Here is an 18,220-nt window from a genome sequence, read left to right as displayed (position 1 = left end):
TAGCTTTCTGATTAGGTCTAGACTAGTTTTACTGTTTTGTGAACCCCTGCCTTAGTAGCATATACAGTAGTTTTCTAATATGTATTTCAGTTCTGTTTTACGCTTCCCTACTGCTGGTGGTGGTTAGAAACAGCTAGTTGCCACCTTTTGCATATGCACATATGCTGAGAATCACATACTTATGATACAGCGCTTGTAATTAATACAGCCTTCATATAGCCATCTTTCGCTTTCATTCTTCTTCTCGGACCGGAACACACCAGACAATATGTACACGATATGGGATTAACTGCTTAGTATCTAAGCCTGAAGTCTGAGTTCAATCTGTAAATTACCTTGATATAAAAGGCAGTATTCTCTCAAGGGTGTAGTGTAGTGTAGTGTCCGCCCATTGGTGAGAAATATTTCGGCGAGTATTTCTTGCCAGGTGATGTGATGCCACAGGGAATAGGTAGATCTGAATTACTGTTTGAAGACCGCGACTGACCAGTCCAGGAGACACTCAATGCCCGTAGCACACAGCATTTGGCCTTCCTTCAGAGACTACAAGTCCCTGAGCAACAAGTCCCAGCTATGCTAAAGCTAGATGCAACAACAAAGCAGCATCTCTTTCTGTTCTCTAACTGGGGAAGTCATGGCTTAATGATTAGAGAGTCTGACTCCTAACCCTAAGGTTGTGGGTTCGAGTCCTGGGCCGGCCACGACTGAGGTGCCCTTGAACAAGGCACCGAATTCCCCCAACTGCTCCCCGGGCGCCGCAGCATAAATGACTGCCCACTGCTCCGGGTGTGTGTGTGTGTGTTCACTGCTGTGTGTGTGTGCACTTTGGATGGGTTAAATGCAGAGAACAAATTCTTTGTAGGGGTCACCGAACTTAGCCGTATGTCATGTCACTTTTTCCATACTTAATAGTTGGTGAGTTAAATGCTCTGGTGATAAGTGCTTGTTGGATTGTGGTGGATGTCATCATAACCTTCACCAATTTCTACAATGACATCCTTGCTGGTGGTTTGGAGTGGTGAAATAGCATGCTAGTTTTATACAGTATTTAACTCACAGTATTTATTGCAAATACTACATTATACAGAAAGGTCATTGAATGCATGCAAATGTATTAAAAAAAGGTGTATTTGAAGGCTTAATGTAGAATTGTTACAGTAATCACTGTATTTAACTAGTATTCGTTACATCGTTAAAAGTAAAAGGTATGCTATATTCCTATGAACCCCTTATAATTGACAGTTGGCCGGTACTTTTTCTTCTGTCTTCGTTTTGGTGAGGCATCAAAACTGGTTACCATCATGACATGTGCCTTGCAGCGAAAGACTTGGCACTCCAGACGCTGTGTCACCAGCTCCAGTGCCTCTAAGTGCTCCAAAGAATCTACCTCGAATGTCTGCCAAAGGTCAACTGTGAAGACCAAAACAGGAACGGAGTTATTTCGTATTTCCAAGTTATTTCATAGCACTTACTAGAACCTAATTTAGTAAGTATTTGCAGTTTGGTGATATAAAATCGCATATCAAATTGATTCTTTAATTTGGTATAAAATTCTTACTTTGTTACAAAGAATTGAGGACCTTTTCAAGGAATAATGGCCATATCACATATGCATATATATATATAAGAAAAATGTTGGTCATTAAACATGTTAAAAATTATTTGGCTCATTATAGAACAAATCTGATAATTAATACACAAAACACAAAATACACGATACACAAAACACACACACTGACACATCAAACTGTTTACATGCTGCTTACAATCCATCATACTGTTTACATGCTGTTTCGCACACTTTTCTGCTGTTTTTGCACAAACTGTCCAACACTTCAGCCGTTTTTGCACATATTGTACAATATCTCAGGCATTTCGCACATACTATACTATATTCCAGTCATCTGCTGGTATTTTTGCACAATTCTATACATTATCCCAAGGACCTGCTGCTAAGAAACTGTGTTCATTCTAATGTTACTGCACCAGATATTGTTTGAACATTCAGTATTCACATACAGTATATACGCCGGTCGGTCGGCGCTGTTTCTGTTACTGTTTATTGTCTTTTGTATATTGTATTTTTTGTACTTTTTGTATTGTCTTGTAACTTTGTGTCTGCACTGTCTTTTGTCCTGCACTGTCTTGTCTGTCTTGTCCTGCACTGTTTGCACCAGGTTGCACAGTCGCACTTTATGTGGCTAGGACTAATTACGTGTCCTTAGCCCTGTCTTTGTTTTTCCTGGAGAATCCTGTCTCATTTCACTGTGTACTGTAACAGCTATATATGGTTGAAATGACAATAAGAGCTTCTCGACTTGGTTTAAGCTCAAAGCCTAGATAATAGTTCACATACTAGTCCAAGACAGAGTAAAAAAAAAACATATTAACTTCACCGGAATGGAGATCCACGTGTAAATAATTTGCATCACGATGCTAACTGAAACTGTCTTGATAAGCCAGTATACCGATGGACATAACACTAAAAGAGCTTTGACCAAAGTAAAACATTCTAGAATTACTTGTCACTTACATTCATGGGTCCATTTCTCTGGATCCACCATCAGATGCTGCTTGGCTACTTCCAGCTCTCTCTTTAGGGTGTTGTACTTGGCCCTCATCTCTGCAATCCTGTGTTGTCGATGCTCCAGGAATTTCAGCTTTGCACTGAAGCAGACAACACTCTGTCAACATGGCCAAAATACAGTCCCATTAACCACAGCTAAAACCACGGACACGTGCCAGATTTGAACTGAAAGGAAATGTGCCCGTACAGCTAATTCATTAATACCTTCAGTGGTAGTGGTATAGGGACCTGTATTATAACATAACAACCGAGAACTGTGGCCAGAATCACCAAATCATAACCGTATATACAGTATTTAAGGTACTTCTGGATATTACCTTGTTCCCTGCTTTTCCTCTCCTTTGCAAACTGTCAACGTTGTCGATCTCATAAACTTTGATTTCGTATGCATCTGAGGGACCACGATCTACCCGACGTATTTTCGACCCACTCAGAGACCTCCTTAAAGACGAGAGAGTGTCCTGTGAAGGATATCTTTGATAGGATCCTATAAACAAAAATGTCAGTGTAAAAAATTAGCATTAATTGTATAAGCATACGTATTAGTAGCGGAAAAACACATTAAATGATTTAAAAAAAAAAAAATATTTACAGATAAATGACTTACCCAAGTTGGGTTTTTTTTTGGAACTTTTGGCACTTTTTAGAGTACTGTAGAAACAGCTCTGGTCACTGATTGAGTCATGTATTGAAGTACTACTATATGTGGTTTCACTGTCCCTCTTCAGGCTTTCATAACCGCTGCTGACCATACTGTTGCGATTGTACAGCAACGCAGTCTTACACATGGCAGGAGGAAGCTCCCCACTCAGAACACTTGTGTTATCGCTTGCATGCCCACTGCAGTGGTTTGGTTTACGTGGCGCTGTAATCCTACTGTATGGGGAAGGTAAGGTGTGGCTCGACGATTGGATTTTCCTTTCTGATTCCTCGGGTTCATCGATATCTGAGCTACCTTGACTAGAGGGACATAGAGAGTCCTCACTTGCTCTAAGAACCTCGACCCGTCCATTCAGAATCCTGCTTGGATATTTGGAGGAGATTGAAGCTTTGGCCTGCTTTCTTGATAAAGACTGGGTCGACCATGAGATTTGTTTTCTGGAAAAACCATCAGGAGACAGACTTGAGCTCCTATTTATTGAACGTCTGTTAGTTTTCGGTGAATTGGGGACAGTTCCAGACAACTTATGAACCGCTGCACTAGACAAGTCCTTTATACTTGACGTATTGGACTGACTGTGCTTGGAAAGCCGAGTATTGTCACTTTCATCAACATCATAAAGTGGGAAAAACCTAGGAACTCTCTTAAGGCTATGGTTATCCTGAGACAAAGTGAAGATGTCTGCTTCAAATACTGTCACCAAACCAGGACACGTAGTGCTTTTGGCATGAGCTGATGCATATTGTCCTTCCAAAGTTCCTATAGAACCCAAATCCTGGTGATTTTCCTTCTCAGGATGCCTGTTGACCTTTGGTGGGGTACCGTTGCCCTCTATACTCCTCAAAGAACCCTGAGTAAACACAGTTTTGCTTTGCTCAAAAGGCTGTACAGCAACACACTGTACATTTGATCTACTTAAGGATCGGCTTCTGCTTGTTAGCTGCTCCAGTTTTGCACTAAATAGCTTAGTGCTCTCATCAGTAGGGGATTTGGGGTTCGTAGATTTGAGCTGATTCTCTGTGGATGATTGGGTCATAGAAGGTTGCACATGGTTTCTGTTTTTCTTATTGGGACTGTAGTTATCTGATCTCGGCACCGAAGGCATTGATTTACTATATTTTGCCCATTCATCGTGACTTGGTTCGACAACATTACATTTTTTGTCTTTTGGACTATTCGAAGGCTCATTTTTCCAGCTTGCACAGGGATAAACTGAGTCCTTACTGGTAGGCTGTTTGTCAGTATCAAGCCAAGATTTAATAAGACTGCTTGTGTCATAATTGGAGTAATTACTGACTACATTTTCTGCTGGTTTTACTTGAAAATCGTTCAATATCCTTTGATTTGTTGGAGAAATCTTGTCTCTACAAAGTTGCCCACTACTTTGGTTAAACGTCGTCTTAGTATCTTCTTGTTCTGCTGTCATCTCACATGCTTCCTCCCCGAACCTTGAGTCCAAATATTGGGAAGAGGATCCAAAATCAGTTTTGGCCACCACTGTGACTGTACTAGACTGTGCCTCTTTTGACCTAGTATTGACTTGACTGGGGTTATTGGTAGTGCTTGAGTTGACAACATGGTTTGGGCCCATAGAAGTGGTTTTGCCTTCAGATATATCCGATGATGTCTTATCGCTTGTACCTAAAGCCTGAACTTTAGATACAGAATAAGCTGGAGTTTGTTCCTTTCCAACACTACCAATGATCTTCACAGGCTGAGACCCTAGTGGTAAGTTCTTAAAAGAATCAAGTTCAGCAATATTTGCTATTTTTGCAGCCTTACCTGTATTAACTGGGCCACTGACCTCTACTTCTTTAACTACAGAATATATAAGTTCATCATGTCCATTCAAATCCAATGGCTGCTGAACTGTTACAGTGATGGTTGCTTTCTCTCCTTGGTTCTCAGTGGAGAACTGTGGAATAACTTCACATCGGGTAATAGGGAAAGAAACCGATGACCCTATGGCTGTAGCCAGGGTCGATGAGCCCACAGAAGGTATTCGAATCTTGGGGGGCAAGGTGGACTTATCAGATGATGGTAGCATTTCCACTGGAGAAGACCCAGAAAGATCCATGTCCATTGTTTTAGTAAGGCTTTGGGATTCAGTGTCTTGTTCACATTGCTTGAATCTACTAGCCTTGTGAAATCTGGGTGAGCAAGGCAGAATTTTTTGAGTCATTCTGTCTTGAACAGAATGCTCAGATGGTATTTCCTTAATGTCCTTCCTAAAAACATCTCTCTGAGTAGGTTGTCCTTGTTCCAGGACATTACCCTGTTTTTTACAAGGAAATTGTCGAACCTCCGGCTTCTCAGCCGGCATCTTCCCGACTCTGCTTGAGGGAGGTTCAGATTTAATGACGGCATTTGCAGGCTGTATCTTGCAAGAATGAAGGCCACCGATTTCACATTCATTAATACACCCCAGTCGATTCTGTAGTTCAGCGAACGTGTTGCACTTAAAACACTCCAAATCAGGTGCGCTGGAATATTGTTGGGCAGGAAGTTTTTTCATCTGTTTTGAATTTGGACTTGAATGTAAAATATCATGATGTCTTCTAGAGAAAGAGCTTTTAAAGTCCGCCTTGTTCCTTTGCAAAGATGGGATTATTGGCACAAACTCCTGATTACCTCTGACCTCTTTATCGTGGAGAGCACCTTTCTGATCCATACAGAACACGGTGTCACATGACTTATCACTCTCAGAGTAGTCTCCTAGATCATCAAAGAGGTGCGGCAAAGAGACGTTATGGTCCAGTGAACCTGTATAGCGAAATGCTCTTAGCTTAGAGGAGTCCTTCACTTTTTTTTCTTTGCCCAAGCTTCTTGCCCCAGGTGAGCTGCAGGCTTGTTTCTAATAATAAAAAAAATTATAAACCAATCAGTATATTTTGTTTCTTTAAGGGGCTTTTTACACCTGGTCACTTCATGCGTTTTCTGTGATCCGATAGCTACCCGATGGTAAAAAGACCAGGTCTAAACGCCCTCTGAAACGTTTTGGAGACGGATATAAATCCGATGGTACAAACCCTTTCAGGAGGTGGTCTGGGACGCGTTTCAGATGAAACTGGACAGGTGTAAATGTATGTGGTGGTTCGAGCCACATACGTCAGCGCTATACTCCTCCCAAACGGAAGTACGTCACTCGCAGGTGACTCGCGAGTCGTGCATCACGCCAGAAACAAACATGTTTTCCCACCAGTGCTATCTCCGATCTTTCACCCAGGCGTCTCGTCGGGTCTTAAAATGCACTGCTGCCTCCAGCGAAAATGCAGCAAACAGTAAATGCTGTTTTTTGTAGCAACCGCATACACCAAAGTGTGTTCCATTTCAATTACCCCGGAAATGAGGTGAAATATATTTGCATTTTGGGCGGGAGCAGAAAGATAGGATCGATATCCGATTCGCCGAGACGCGTTTATGTGGTCTAATATAAACGGGACAGTTTTAACAAATCAGATAGATATCGGATCAGAGACGACACACGAAGTGACCGGGTGTAAAAAGGCCCTGAGAGAACAGTCTTGATCACAGATAGAATAAACTGCTTTTATCACTGGCAAATAAATAAATAAATAAATAAATAAATAAATAAATAAATAAATAAATAAATAAATAAATGCTTGCATGTAAATCTTGTAAAAGCATAAAAGACACACTCTGATCCTTTGTAATCTTCGAATTCGAGAGACAATCTGCAGGGTGCACAGAGCTTCCGACAGGTCTTCGGGAGAGGTGGACACGTGGGCTACAATCGTCGTGTGGCAGTTAACATTTCCGAGAGACTCTTGAACGAGCATGGCCAGTTTACTTCCCCTAGTTTAAAAATAAAAGAGAACGCATTGCCTGCTTGTACGATATGTTTGATTTCAGTGTTTAACTAAATTATTTTATTGACATACTTGTTAGGGACATGTTTGTGCCCATTCAGCTTGGTCATAATAACATTGCCCAGGTCAAGAAGACAGACCTCTGTGTTGTTCTTAGTACTCTCTCTGGTACAGCTTCCTAAGTCAATTAGGCTCAGCTTGCTTTGCTCCACATACACTGAAGAACAACAATATTCTATAGGTTATACAGTATGTGTATACAACAACATGGTTAAAGCTCCACCCATGTCACATTTCTTTCTTTTACATTATTTTAAATATGAATTTATTTCATTATAAATGTATATCTGTAATAAATGCAATGATGTCGGAATCAGAAATATGAGAAGTCAGATAAGTAGGATCGATGCCACTTACTCCCAGATGTGGGGCTGCTCTGAATGTGTTTTTGGCAAACATGAAGAGTGTAGAACATATGGCAGGGATGATGAAACGTCCCTCTGCACCCTGCCAGGCCTGTGTTGCGAGATGCGAGGGCAGCATCCAATAGGTAGGCTGCTCTTTCTTCTGTAGCAGCACTTACCACCCTGTTGTTGTAAAGCTAAAAGGGCATTTTGACATGAAATTTTAATTAGCACAATCATGATGTCTGGATTATAACATTTAATAAGGATTTAATTTATTCAACATGATTTTTGCTTCCTTATAAATATTCACATTTGACATAGTCGATGAATAATGCATTCATGTGGTCATTCGTTGCAGGTCCACCATATGTTGTTATCTTGACATAGCCGTGTTTTAAAACTGTCTCTGAAGCCTTACCTGTATTCCACAGACAGGGTCTTCCTGGAGGTAAACATTTGGCTTATGGGTGTGATCACCAGCCTCAAAGCCAGACAGTAAATCCCTGATGGCCTCAGTTTCCCCACACACCTCCACAGCTGACACAGATACTGAGATGTTTGCCCAGGTCTTGTCTTTCTTCTTCTTAATGAGCTTGAAAAGCCAAGAAATTGCACAAGGGATTATCCCTAGGTTTGGTGTTCCATCATCACGTCCGATCATCGTGTAAGACGTTCCTGTGAACAACAAAAAGAGCGAGTGGGAAAAATACAATATTATTTACAAGTATGTGTTTATGTGTCACTGCTGTGTCACAGCAAGTCACATAGGATATAAAATACGTTCCCGGGATGTCATTTTCGATAAAAAATGTGATTTGCCATTAGCCGTGCCTAAACGCAATCTGCTTTTAAAGATTTATAACTTCTGTCTACGTGCCAGGAATAATGAAAGATAGGCTGCAAATTCAATTAGTTAATAGCCAGTGATGTAATTCTCCAAGGTTGCAGCAAGGAAGAATTGTTTTCGTGATTTTAGGTGGATAACTATTAATAACCCTCTAAGTGGATAGGCCACAATGACCTCCGATATACAGACCCCACTAAAGAGAGGACACCATTAATGCAAATCCATTAAGCGTCACTGCGATTCACTACCAGGATCTCAGCCTCTTTGTGCTGACAAAAGAGTATTGTGATGTATAATTTATTAAACTTAGCATTAATTCGGCAAATGAAACGAGTCAAAGATCAAGAATCTAAACGCAAGCTAGAGGAAAGAGCAGTTCGTTTACGCTAAAGGAAGCTAGTCGAAAGCAAACGCTTTTTGCAAATACCTGCTTTGGTTTGTCCGAAGCTTAGGATGCAGCCATCTGCTCCGGCAACGACAGACTGGAGAACCTCGCATAAGCTCTTCTCACAGACCTTAGCCTAGTGAAACGATTAAACTGGTTAATGTACTTCGTGCAAGAATTCAGGGTCGTTCTATTTTTTTAATCCTAATCTGAATCGATTGCACTAAAGTACAAAGCAGGAAGCTCTTTTTTTCAAAGAGATTTACTTGTAGGCTGTTATAAAACTCCCTGTAGTATTACAACACCTTTGGAGTGTCTAACTCGCGGCCAGCTGCCATTTCAAGCTGATAAGCAATATATTGATTCATACTCTAGGTCCATGTCCCATTTTACAAAATTGCTTTTGTAACCCAAATTTCAAGCACAATCTTGGACCTTCTAAAAATTTAAAATCAAAAGCCATCTACGTTTAAATAATTATTTTATAAAAGAAAGTGAGAATTAAATCATGATCCTTGTGAAGATCTTTGTGTATGGTATATGGCATATAAGGCATAGGATTTGTGTGATCACAGTGAACTCATGAATACAGTGTGATCATCACCTGGGATGACTCAGAGCCAAACGTAGCATCAAACGTGAAAGTCTTTGGCGTGAGAATGGCGGCTGCTGCTGATCGCTGTGTGTTTTGTGCGACAGGCTCCAACACCGTGACCTGTTTCTTATGTAGGTCCACTTTAAAAGACTGAGAGTTTGCCGTCAGACCCGGGTCGAGTCTCAGCATAACTCTGACCTGAAAACAAAACGTAGGAATAAAACATCAGCTTATAAGTTGGAAGTTTTTGGATTTTGAAAACCGCAGACGCCTCCGTCGTGTGTGTGTGTGTGTGTGTGCGTGTACGGATGTCAAACCAGCTTGCTAAGACAGGAACCTGGGGTTAAAGCACAGAGTCAAAAACACTAAACACTGTGTATTGCCTTTTTAGTGCATTTTTACATGATACAGCTGTGTTCTCGGTATATTATAGATATTATACACACAGTAAAAACAGCAAAAAAATAATTAGTGCCCCCCTGCTCACTCCCCAGGACACAAGAACCAGAAACCGGGCAGGAAAAATCACCACTGTCCCTTCACACCCTGCACACAACCTCTTTCAGCTCCTGCCTTCTGGCAGCGCTACAGAGCTTTGCTTACCAAAACTGCCAGACACAGGAACAGTTTCTTTCCCCAGACACCAGACAATCACCCTGATTAACACCTCAGCATAATTATATTCCCCGCTTCATATCTATAAGTGCTGCATTATCAGGACTGTCAGTCATCAGATCATCTGTATACTGTATATTACACACACACTACTGCTGCTGTATGATGTACAATAGCATAATATTACAATACTGTTATTTGCACTCCCACACTTTATGTACATAACCGATCTGTCATATTCTATATTCATATTTAATACTCGTACTGTCTATATTGTAACTCATCGTCTGCGTTTTCTTGTATAGTCTGTATTGTATTGTGTAGTCTGTATTGTCTTCTATAGTCCAGTCTGTATTGTCTTCTATAGTCCAGTCTGTATTGTCTTGTGTAGTCCAGTCTGTATAGTCTTGTGTAATCCAGTCTGTATTGTCTTGTCTGTATTGTCTTGTCTGTATTGTCTTGTGTAGTCCAGTCTGTATTGTCTTGTCTGTATTGTCTTGTCTGTATTGTCTTGTGTAGTCCAGTCTGTATTGTCTTGTGTAGTCCAGTCTGTATTGTCTTGTGTAGTCCAGTCTGTATTGTCTTGTGTAGTCTAGTCTGTATTGTCTTGTCTGTATTGTCTTGTGTAGTCCAGTCTGTATTGTCTTGTCTGTATTGTCTTGTGTAGTCCAGTCTGTATTGTCTTGTGTAGTCCAGTCTGTATTGTCTTGTCTGTATTGTCTTGTGTAGTCCAGTCTGTATTGTCTTGTCTGTATTGTCTTGTGTAGTCCAGTCTGTATTGTCTTGTGTAGTCCAGTCTGTATTGTCTTGTCTGTATTGTCTTGTGTAGTCCAGTCTGTATTGTCTTGTCTGTATTGTCTTGTGTAGTCCAGTCTGTATTGTCTTGTGTAGTCCAGTCTGTATTGTCTTGTCTGTATTGTCTTGTGTAGTCCAGTCTGTATTGTCTTGTGTAGTCCAGTCTGTATTGTCTTGTCTGTATTGTCTTGTGTAGTCCAGTCTGTATTGTCTTGTCTGTATTGTCTTGTGTAGTCCAGTCTGTATAGTCTTGTATAATCCAGTCTGTATTGTCTTATCTGTATTGTCTTGTCTTGTCTATATTGTATCACATCGTCTACATTGTCTTGTATAGTCTGTATTGTCTTGTCTTGTGTAATATTGTGTTATTTATGTCTATACTTTTGAGAATCATAAACTGCTGGAACCAAATTCCAATAAACCAATAAACCTGATTCTGATTCTGATTACCTTCATAGGTACAGTACGTGTTCCCCGGAATTTAGATTAGAGTTTAATAACAATTTAAGTAAATGAAGCATAAAAATGACTAACTAATACTGTAGTTACTTTTCTTTACAAAACTCACAGCATAATCTGATATCTCATTTTTAAGCAAAACTTTTGTCGAGAATGTAGCAAGTTCATCGACCATTCTTTAGGCTAAATATGACGTTCAGTCATAGTTTTCCCGAGATGTAACGTTCCCGATCTCCTGAGTAGCTATATGACGATAAAAATTGATTCCGCATTACTAAAGCCCTGAGATGACCCGTCTCACAGAATTATTGCACTAGCTCGCTAAACTTGCGTCTGATACGGGATGCACTTCTTCGGTGACTGCTGATATCTTCAAGTCTTTTGAGTGTCCTTTTAAATTGTGTTTATGAGAGATTAATTATTTAAAAGTCCATTTGCTCTGGCGGATTTTCCTGGTGCAGTCCCGGCTAAGTGCCTGTCCACCAGCAGGTGCTACAGTGAGAGCTGTCTACCGTGAAACTCAAGAAGATCCTCCATCGGTGTGAACCAGGAGACGTGAAAGCGAAGCAACATGGGCTTCAATTAAATCGATTGTTCTACTCTTGGGAGTTGGCACAAAGTAGAGAAAAGGACATTAAAAGGGTTAAGGGCTATATGTGAGGGTGTGATGTGAGAAAATGCTGGATAAAATCAAATCTCTTATGTAAAATATTACAGGGCCATATACAGATTAATTATTCATTAATACATTTTGCTGCTTTTTAATCGGCATCACATTCTCTTCGTAAAGTGAATTAGCAAAGACAAAGAAATAAAACAGGACGGCGGTACCGTACCGTACCTTTGCCGTCTCTGGTGTCTCTCTGCTCTTGCTGTGAGTCTGTAAAAGGTTCGAAGGTACAGCGGGAGGGTCCTTCTGGAGAAGACCACAGAAGTTTGTAGCACAACGGTCATTTTCAGAACGATGCTTCCTTCTTCTTGAGGTCAAGTGCAACTTCTGGACCGCCCTGAGGACATGCGGTTAGGTGTTGTTAGGTGGTCAGGAGATAATACATTAACGCCATTTTGCCTGTGAGTTCACTTTAGGAGTCCGCTGCATTTCAGAGTACATCACTTTCCATTTATGAAGGCTTCAGCCACAGTCATTTAGAGAAATGTTTTTTGCTTCCACATACTGTATATTGTCGATGATCTTCACCATATTTTCTGTCTGATATTTAAAGAAATTTGCTAAGGACACTTGTGTTACCTGACGATGAAAGAGAAAGCTGCCGAGGTTCCAGCGGGTAGCATCGCAGCAACTTTGGAGGTGTTGAAGGTCAGAGGACCGCTGAAGCGGCAGAGAACCGTAGCCTCGTCATCTTTTGTCTTTTTCATACCATCCTGAGAAACCTACAAAATATAACAGGCCTTGATTTCCCACTTGCATTATCCATTGAATTGTTTAAAGAATGTCCGAGTCATAGATTGCAAATAATTGAATCCTTTGACTAGATCGACATTCGACATCAGTGTACCTCGGTTATGTTTATTGTACCAGAGTCTACAGGCAGTGTCTGAAGACTCATAGCCCATTTATACTTCCTTCTGTAAAGATGGAAATACACCAAAGGCACAGAGGAAGGAGCAAAGCGCAGCAGTCGCTCTCCAACCTTCACTGTACCTGTCTATATCGACTGTGAATGTCTGGTAGAGGTGTGTGTATGAATAAGTGATGAGCCAGGAAAGCAGTGGGAGCTCACACCCTTTCTTCAGACGTGCTTATCACAAAACGTGTGGGCTGTAGTGACTCTGACAATATTTCTCACAGCATTGTTCCTTTCAAAGCAAGCAGCTTCTAAATCTTATCGACCCCGTAAAGGAGACACAAGCTATACAGCCAATAGAAACTTTACTCAAGAATTGCTTTATGTACTGTAGAATCCTAGGAGAGCAACGACCCTTTTACATTAACCTGCTTTTAAAATCCAAAAAAATGCATAAGATAAAAAGAGTACCATTATTTACTAGATAAGATAAAGAGATGGTTTGAAATGACGTGTTAAGGAACGACGTGTTTTTAGAAAAAAAGGTCCCATATTTGCTTGAATTTGTGAAATAATTTCGAATATTCGAAGCAATTCGATTACAGGATAATTACAATACAACGAATTTTTTTTTTTTTGCATAGCACAGTGTTGTTTTTGTTGAAATAAATGAAAACTGTGTTTGATTTTGATGTATTGCCTTGTCTAAAATAATAATAATAATAATAATAATAATAATAATAATAATAATAATAATAATAATAATAATAATAAAGACAGCCTAAATGAACTTGGAGTCAGAGGACCCTTCTTTTATATGAGACGTGACATACAGCTAAGTATGGACCATATTTTGAGTATAGACCTCAAAATGTATGTTCTATAGTTAGGTTATATAGAGCCATTCCTTTCAAGAGTGTATCTCTACTGCTCAATCATTAATATTGTCTGACAGGTTCACGGGTTGGAGACAATTTATATTTAGAGCATGATTTGCCATGTTGTCTGGGTGGGAGGGACGATACTACTCACCCCCCCTGTGAATCAGAGAAATACCAGCTAGTGATGATGAGCGTCTGTGAGGTCATGTATGAGCTGAGGGGACTGTCTGAGTGTGTAGCGTGTTACGCTTCAGTGTGATGTAGCATGAACAGCAGAGGGACAAGATACAGTTGGATGCATGGAACAACCCTCACCCTCACCCTCCCTGGTTGGTGACTAGAGGTGCTTCCAAAATGGTATACTCATGAACTGTTCTACTCCATTCAGTAGTATAAATAGTGTGATGTCATGTTCACAGAGACGATTCCATTAAGTAGAAGTGTACTTCAAGAACTGGGATGATTCACCCGAAAAAAAAAACCAAATTGTATTATGATGGACACGTCACGCACTCGCACAAATAATACGAATATAGATAAGCTCATGTTGTGTGATCTATTTTTAACATTTTAAAAATTCTTTGCATTTTACTGAAGCTACTGGTGAGTGTTGTCACTCTACGTGAGTAAAAATCGAAGTAAGTAAATAAATAGATAGATAAATAGATAAATAGATAAATAAATAAATAAATAAATAAATAGATGTTTATTATTATTCACTTAACCTTGAAGCCAGAAGAAGTGACATCCTCGCAGTCACATTTATTTTAGGTTATCGTTTGTCAATAAATGTCTGCTTTTCTTTATCACATTGTGCTGTTTTATTCATTTCGCTGCCCCTTTGTTCCTGAGAGACTCTAAAAGCCCTGGGCTTTATTTCATTTCATTCAGCTCTTCTGCCCTTCAGAGATCAGTCTGCGGCCTGTCCCTCTCCAGATCAGATCAGCTCTGCTCAATCTTGATTGAGGATCACTCTCTTTCATGCACACAGTGCTGGGGCACGATAGCTTCTGCTTTTAAGCCTCATCTGTGTTTTATTCTATGCGAAATGTGAGAACATTGCATGCATTTCAAACAAGAAATTAATGCCATGCTGTAATGCCAATTACTGCTGAGAGGGATCCTGTGACTCATTTGGAAGAAGATGCTGGAATGGATCTGCAGAGGTCTCTGTACATCACACTGATACTCCCTCTGCTCGCCTTTTCTTTCCACTGCCCGCTCTCTACTCTCACTTTGTGCTTAGCTCCTCCAATGGGAGGGGTGAAATGAGATTTAGTTACACATACATGCACTTCTTCAGCTGAGCCCCAAGCCCAGCTAACATCAGCCCACATCAGCAAATACGAGAGCAAGTGCTGCGCAGAAACATTAATACAGTAGAAAGCTTTCCATTTCATCTTTATTATTGCACTGTACTGTGAGAATATGAATATTCCCCTAGTCATTAAATATTATCATGATATTGATTGTGTCCATATTTTTGACTGGTCAGTGTATGAGAGGAATAAATCACTAAAGCACTACTTTGCCATTAACTATAGAAGGCACGCGGCCAATTTCTTGGTTTCTAATTGAGACTGGTTGTGAATCATACACACGTGCCCTGGCTATCATCAGTGCGCACATAAAATGAAAGTAAAGTGACATGTCCTAACGAAATGCACAGGGATTGCATCATCCACTGGAGATAATGGTTCATACTGATGTCTGTCCATAGTTCATATCAAGTGCACAGAAATGTATTGGATTACATTTGAAAGCAGGGTCTGGGTTCTTTCAGGGTCTGGGTTCTAGATTACAAATCAATGCTAATACCCAGCATTTTAGAATAATAAAAAAAATAATTAAATGTACTTGAACAGAGCCACATACCATGTCAGCAATAGGTGATATTTCGTTATTTGAACACCACAGGGTCTCAAAGCGTGAGTGTTCTCTGACCCAGCTTTCTGTCCTCGGGTTGCTGAACTTCTGCCGTTTGTTGGGGCTTGGAGGATGAGAGCTGATGGCTCTAGGCAGAGTGTGAGAACCTGAGGCATCGTAGCCGGGTGAGACTCTGGCAACGGGAGAATTGGGCCAGATGGTCCTTTTTTGGTTTAGGAGCATGTGGATGGCCTCCCGCTTGAGCTGGCTCAGGTGAGTGAAGCAGACGTCACAGCAACCAGCAAGACCAATCCAAGTAGGCACTTGCAAGCTCTCATGGAGAAGGATGGACAGTTTGGGATCCTGGAGTAAAAAGAGGGAAAGAATGAAGAATGCAGTATAATATCTTGCTATTTAACCTATATACACAATATTTATTATTAGTAGTAGTAGTTGTTGTAGTAGCCGTAGAAGGAGTAATATTATGCATGTAAAGTAAACTGCAAATTCTGTGCATAAATTTGTGTCATAGATTGAAATGATGTCTGGCATGGCCTAGATGAGAAGTCACATCCTTCCTTGTACAAGTCCGCTAAATGGACATAGGAATTAATTAGTGCATACGAAGCCCAATGCAAAGGATGCAGAGTCCTGTGAGCGTGACTAACATACACCAAGGAGTGGTCCACTAACCCGTTTAAGCCACTGCATACTGTAGACTGAGACAAATGCTGCCCACTGGTGCATCACTGTCTTTTAAATAACATTACATTTTCATTTTATCTTCTCAGTAGGAACTGGCCTTTTTTATATTCCACCCATTATTTCCCATCTTCCCTGTGTAATGAGAGGTGAAGAGGGGGGGAGACATGCGAGTCACTGCTCTATTGCAGAGCCTAATCGATTTAAACTAGTTTGAGAGAGAGAGAGAGAGAGAGAGAGAGAGAGAGAGAGAGAGAGAGAGAGAGAGAGAGAGAGAGAGAGAGAGATCAGCTTGTGTGTGTAATGGATATTAAATTACAAACTGTATGTCAGTTCCATGCCACAAGAAACTGCTGTATGAGGAGTGTGTGTGCAAAGCCATGACGCACAGCCATATCTTAAGATACATATTTGAAATATACTGATTTAGAGTAAGTATAGTGGATATGTCCTTACGCTGGGGGAAAAGTGTCCATCCTTTAACAATCGCAGAGCTTCTTCCTTGAAATAAAGCACACGAGCGAAGCATTCTTCACATAAACGTGCCACGTCTGGCGTTACCGGTCTCTCGCTTATGTTCGTGAAAGATTTTGGGGCTCCTGAAGCTCCCGAAGCTCCTGCGCCTTCTGGAGAGAGCCGCTCGGCGCGCAGGACACCCTGAGACTGAGAGAGCGACTTATTGCTGGTCATCTGAGCGAGCTGGAGGCAATCACATGCACAAGATCGGACACATCATCATCAGCCCAGCCACATGTTTGTGTGTGCCTGGATGCACTTATGCGATATTAAGCAACAACTACTACAAAACGTATGAAACACCACCTGTGGTTGCGCTTTGGGCGCGTTTTCTTAACTAGGTGCGTTAGATTTATGTGCGTACTGTTACAGTATGTGCGTGTAGCATTTTATACTTACGTATCTTTGTTTCCGAGCTATATCCGAAGACCCCATAGTATACAAAGACAAGTAGAATTTTAAAGTATATTTCCGTAACCTGTAGGTTCTCCCATTCAATTCGCGTGATGAAATGTTGTGGGTGCAGCCGAAGGCGCATCAACGCGGAAACTATGTGGAAAGTGTTCTCTGTTCAGTGCCGTGATTTACGCGCTCCATCCATCGCTCCAAGACGCTTCTGATCATCAGTCTCCCGTCTGATCTACCGGACAAGTCCCGGTGATTAGACTTATATTCACTTAACTGTATTTAACTGTGTTAGACTAATTATTAAATTGATAAACTTAATTATTTTTTTCCAAGAAAACTCTAAATAAAAACAAAACAAACAAGAACAATCGATGTTTTCTGCTTTCATTGTCTATTCCAAGTCCGTACAGAAGAAGGGTGCCACCCAGTTATTGTCAGGAGACCTGAAGCTCGGGACTTGTTTTGGTTACCGCATGGAGAGATGCTGAACGGAGATTCATAACTGAATCGATTCATTTAAACGAGTCTTTTCGATTTGCAGTATTTGCAAGTTCTTTCCAAATTCCAAGTTCTTTATTATCGTATTTAGCTAGAGAGAGAGAGAGAGAGAGAGAGAGAGAGAGAGAGAGAGAGAGAGAGAGAGAGAGAGAGACAGACAGACAGACAGACAGACAGACAAACAGAGAAAGAGAGAAAGAGACACAGAGAGAGAGAGAGAGAGAGAGAGAGAGAGAGAGAGAGAGAGAGAGAGAGAGAGAGAGAGAGAGAGAGAGACTGCAATAGGAATATTTATAAAGGAATATAATACATTTATTTTTTGTGACCTATACAAAGTGACAATCTAAAATTATAATTGTTAGCTTACTGAATTTTAAATCATATACCATACACAATATCAGTAACAAGCTGCTCGGATATTTCGATTCATTTAAATTGGTAGTTCAAAAGATTCGACTCAGTACAGTGAGTTCTCGAGTCCTTCACTACAGCCATAAGCACAGAGAAATAGCGCCTCTCACTGACAGGTTGTATTATTCCAAAGAAAGTTGTATTATTAGAAATATGAGAGTTGAGTTGAGTTGAGATTCAGAGAAAGGACATTATTGCAGTGTATTATCTATTCCTAACATTTATTCATTT

General features: G+C 40.6%; 1 protein-coding gene across 5 annotated transcripts; it reads right to left on the bottom strand.

The window, feature by feature from the left end:
- Nucleotides 1–1,047: 1,047 nt before the first annotated feature.
- Nucleotides 1,048–17,535, bottom strand: kif26bb (kinesin family member 26Bb). 5 transcript variants are annotated; one of them, XM_027153569.2, is made up of 15 exons: nucleotides 17,072–17,535; nucleotides 16,613–16,855; nucleotides 15,464–15,817; nucleotides 12,431–12,573; nucleotides 12,023–12,188; nucleotides 9,322–9,510; nucleotides 8,760–8,853; nucleotides 7,904–8,160; nucleotides 7,496–7,679; nucleotides 7,151–7,295; nucleotides 6,908–7,064; nucleotides 3,195–6,102; nucleotides 2,905–3,074; nucleotides 2,534–2,684; nucleotides 1,048–1,410 (listed from the first exon to the last, which is right to left on the bottom strand). In XM_027153569.2, the coding sequence occupies exons 1-15, from the start codon at nucleotides 17,105–17,107 to the stop codon at nucleotides 1,211–1,213; spliced, it is 5,397 nt and encodes a 1,798-aa protein (XP_027009370.2). In that variant the 5' UTR covers nucleotides 17,108–17,535; the 3' UTR covers nucleotides 1,048–1,210. The 5 variants fall into 5 exon arrangements, with proteins under 5 accessions (XP_027009370.2, XP_047657933.1, XP_047657932.1 ...); XM_047801977.1 differs by having other exon boundaries at nucleotides 2,534–2,667; XM_047801976.1 differs by having other exon boundaries at nucleotides 16,613–16,819.
- Between the last annotated feature and the right edge of the window lie 685 nt (nucleotides 17,536–18,220).

The sequence above is a fragment of the Tachysurus fulvidraco genome, chromosome 16 (genome assembly GCF_022655615.1).
Source record: "Tachysurus fulvidraco isolate hzauxx_2018 chromosome 16, HZAU_PFXX_2.0, whole genome shotgun sequence".
Lineage (NCBI taxonomy): Eukaryota > Metazoa > Chordata > Actinopteri > Siluriformes > Bagridae > Tachysurus > Tachysurus fulvidraco.
Note: the sequence above shows the minus strand (reverse complement) of the source record. Positions and strands in the feature narration are given on the sequence as shown.